Raw genomic sequence first — 3179 nt, 5'->3', positions numbered from 1 at the left:
ACCTATGAAGAAAGTCGTTATCTGCATCCAAAGAAAGAAATGGTAAATGGAAGTATGTAGCAAATAAATGGACATAGATATGTGTAAAGGGCAAGAACTCTGGAGAAACATACTTAAGGCTCAGTGTGGTTGGTTTAACCCTACAACAAGGTGTTAACTCAGTGGGAGTGAAGATATAATGGTTATCTAGTTGACAAGTCCTTAGTACTTAGTAGAGTTCTACGAGTTGACACCTGTTCTACAGGATTCACACCTACAATGATGTACTTCTACTAGAGTATATAAGAGCTAAGAGGTCTGGGAGGAAGCACAAAGGCAAAGCTCCAGAGCCTCTGGTGGCTGAACTGTCTCCTTCACTCTCTACTGAGCCTAGAGAGAAAACTGAACATTCCATAAACGTATCTGTTTATATATGTAAATATATAGGTTTGTGAATGATAGTAGCCATCTCTAGAGTGGAGCGGAGAAGGAAAGAACAAAAACAAAGAACTGTTAGGTTTTTTTTGTTTTTTTTTTTTTGTTTTTTTTTTTTTTTAATAGCTCATCGTTGTTTTTCGTGCCGGACCACCGATTCTACCCCGTCATGGCCGACAAGATAGACATGTCCTTGGACGACATCATTAAACTCAACAGGAGCCAGCGTAGCGGATGCGGCGGGTACCGGGACCGAGACCGAGGTCGGGCTGGAGCCCAGGGCGGCCGCGACGGTGGAGACGCGCAGGAGGCAGCCCGCGTAAGCAGAGGCGGGGGCCCCATCCGGAACAAACGGACCATGGCCCGCGGAGGCGCCCGGGGCGGCGGCAGGAACCGACCCGCGCCCTACAGCCGACCCAAGAGGCTTCCACCCAAGAGTCAGCCCGACGTGTTCCCCAGTGACTTTGGAGGCGGGCCCGCAGCTGAGACCGGGACCAAGTTGCTGATCTCCAATTTGGATTGCGGGGTCTCGGATGCCGATATTCAGCAACTCTTTGCTGCATTTGGAACTCTGAAGAAGGCAGCTGTGCATTATGATCGGTCCGGCGGAAGCTTAGGAACAGCAGATGTTCACTTTGAGCGAAAAGCCGATGCTCTGAAGGCCATGAAACACTATGATGGTGTCACCATGAACGTCCAGCTTGTTCTAGCACAGACTCGGAAACAACGAAGAGGCGCTCGGAGGGTAAATAGAGGTGGAATGACCGGAACCCGTGGCTCTGGAGGCGGCACCCGGAGAGGCGGCCCTGGACGCAAGCGAGGACCACAAGCAGGAGCTGGAAGAAATTCCAAACAACAGCTTTCCAGAGAAGAACTAGATGCCCAACTGGATGCTTATAAAGCCATGATTGAATTCGAGTTAAACTAGCCAGCATATTCCCTGCATGGAACAGGACTCACGATTCTGCTTCTTTCCCCTTTTTGCTGGAAGAGGACTGTGGCTCCGATATGCTTTCCTATAGCTTTGACTATGTAGGAGGCCCGAGGAAAAGAGCTGTTCTCCTCTTTCCCTTACTTGTTGGTCTGGGAATAACGGGAGCTGGAGGCTCAGCAGGACTAGGACTGGCTGTCCATTCCTACACTAGACTTTCAAACCAACTGACTGACAATGTTCAGGCCCTCTCCAGTGCTATCAATGACCTCCAGGATCAGATCGATAGTTTAGTTGAAGTGGTCTTGAAAATAGACCAGACCTGGACTTCCTCAAAGCCAAGCTAGGAGGGATATGCTTAGCCCTCCAGGAACGCTTTTGCTTCTGTGCAAACAAATCTGGTATTAGAAGGGACAAAACTAGGAGACTCCAGGAAGATTGGATTAAGGGGCGCCAAGAACTGTCTGATAACCCTCTTTGCAGTGGGCTCCATGGGATCCTCCCTTCTCTTCTTTGATTCCCTGGGCCCTTAATTGGCTTTCTTTTCCTTTGGTCTTTTGGACCCTGGGCCTTCCGGAAAGTTACATCCTTCGTAAAATCCGGAATAGATAGTGCACTGGCAAAACCCATCGACATACACTCTCACCGCCTTGAGACTGGTGATGACCCCCTTGGTACTCATATGAGCAATCAAAATTTCTGAAAAACATCGAGACCTGGTTAGCCAATGACGGGTAAGATTCCTCAAGGATTAGCCAACCTAAGCCAGGAAGAGCTGTTTTTGTACATCCTTCCTATGACGGGTAAGGCTTCTCCCCATAGGGACAACCTAAGCCAGGCACAGGTCGGGAAATGAAAAATTCTATACTGGATGCTCTTTATCAATACAAAAAGAGGGACCTGTGGGGAGCCAACACTAACCTACGGGTGAAGGCCACATTCCTAAGACTACTTTCACCTTGGAGAGGCAGATATCTAAGCGCCTTCTAATCCCTTCCTGGAGCTTCCTACTCATCAAAGACCCCGGGACAACTTGTCCTTTGGCGGCCAGGAAACTAACCCTTTGTCCAGGGCCTCCTCTGTAAAGAGTTTGCACGACCCCTACCTCCTTTCTTCTTGCTAGAAATACTCGTACTTTTGCCCACAATAAACGAGAATTGATCAAAAAGCCTGTCTTGTCTTCATTTTATGGGTTTCTTCTCCCTTGCCCCTTCTCTTTTCTTTCAGGGTCCACTCTCTGGTCCCGTGGGTCGGGATAATTCGACAGAAGATAGTATTGACTATCTTTTTATTTAGGGGATAAAAGAGGTTTCCCATCCACATTTGGATCTCTGAAAAGGATTTTGACATTTGATTGCTTTTTCTTCATGCTCTGAATCAAATCTTAGAATTGACTTTTTAAAAAATTAGCTAGTGGTAAATAGTTGAAGTTTCATGTTCAGTTATCTTTCTTATGGTACTGTGTTATGGAACTGTTTCTTTTGTTCCATAAATTGAAGAAAGTAAAAATTAAATAAAAAATAATGCCCACTCCTTATGGTAGTGTATGCCTACCTTCCTAATTTTCTGGGAAGTGGAGACCTATCCATCTCTTTAGTTGAGTAGATCTTCATTGTAGCAGATGATAGGCTAATTGAGATTTCCTCATTAAGGAACTTTAACATGAATTTGTTGAGCTCCCAGAAGGGGGAAAAGACTATGTTGCTTAAGGGTGGGCAAATGGTCCAGGTGAGAAACAAAGTCCAGCAAAACTCTTGTACTGATGAATGGTGAGATCAAGTCCATGTGTAGTACCTCTATTTTCAGTCAAAGTAAGAGAAGAAGACGCATGCCT

At 46.4% G+C, this 3179-nt stretch overlaps 1 protein-coding gene across 1 annotated transcript; it reads left to right on the top strand.

Annotated features, from left to right (window-relative positions):
- The first annotated feature begins 351 nt into the window (after nucleotides 1-351).
- Nucleotides 352-2481, top strand: LOC127538071 (THO complex subunit 4-like). Its single transcript, XM_051961609.1, has one exon. It carries the CDS (start codon nucleotides 584-586, stop codon nucleotides 1340-1342), a length of 759 nt encoding a protein of 252 aa, XP_051817569.1. The 5' UTR covers nucleotides 352-583; the 3' UTR covers nucleotides 1343-2481.
- The last annotated feature ends 698 nt before the right edge of the window (nucleotides 2482-3179 follow it).

The sequence above is a fragment of the Antechinus flavipes genome, chromosome 1 (genome assembly GCF_016432865.1).
Source record: "Antechinus flavipes isolate AdamAnt ecotype Samford, QLD, Australia chromosome 1, AdamAnt_v2, whole genome shotgun sequence".
Classification (NCBI taxonomy): Eukaryota; Metazoa; Chordata; class Mammalia; order Dasyuromorphia; family Dasyuridae; genus Antechinus; species Antechinus flavipes.
The sequence above is the reverse complement of the archived record's forward strand: the minus strand, read 5'-3'. Positions and strand labels throughout refer to the sequence as shown.

What these genes read in the sequence shown, in the direction of transcription:
- LOC127538071 (XM_051961609.1), top strand. Translation starts at nt 584, where the DNA reads ATGGCCGACAAGATAGACATGTCCTTGGACGACATCATTAAACTCAAC.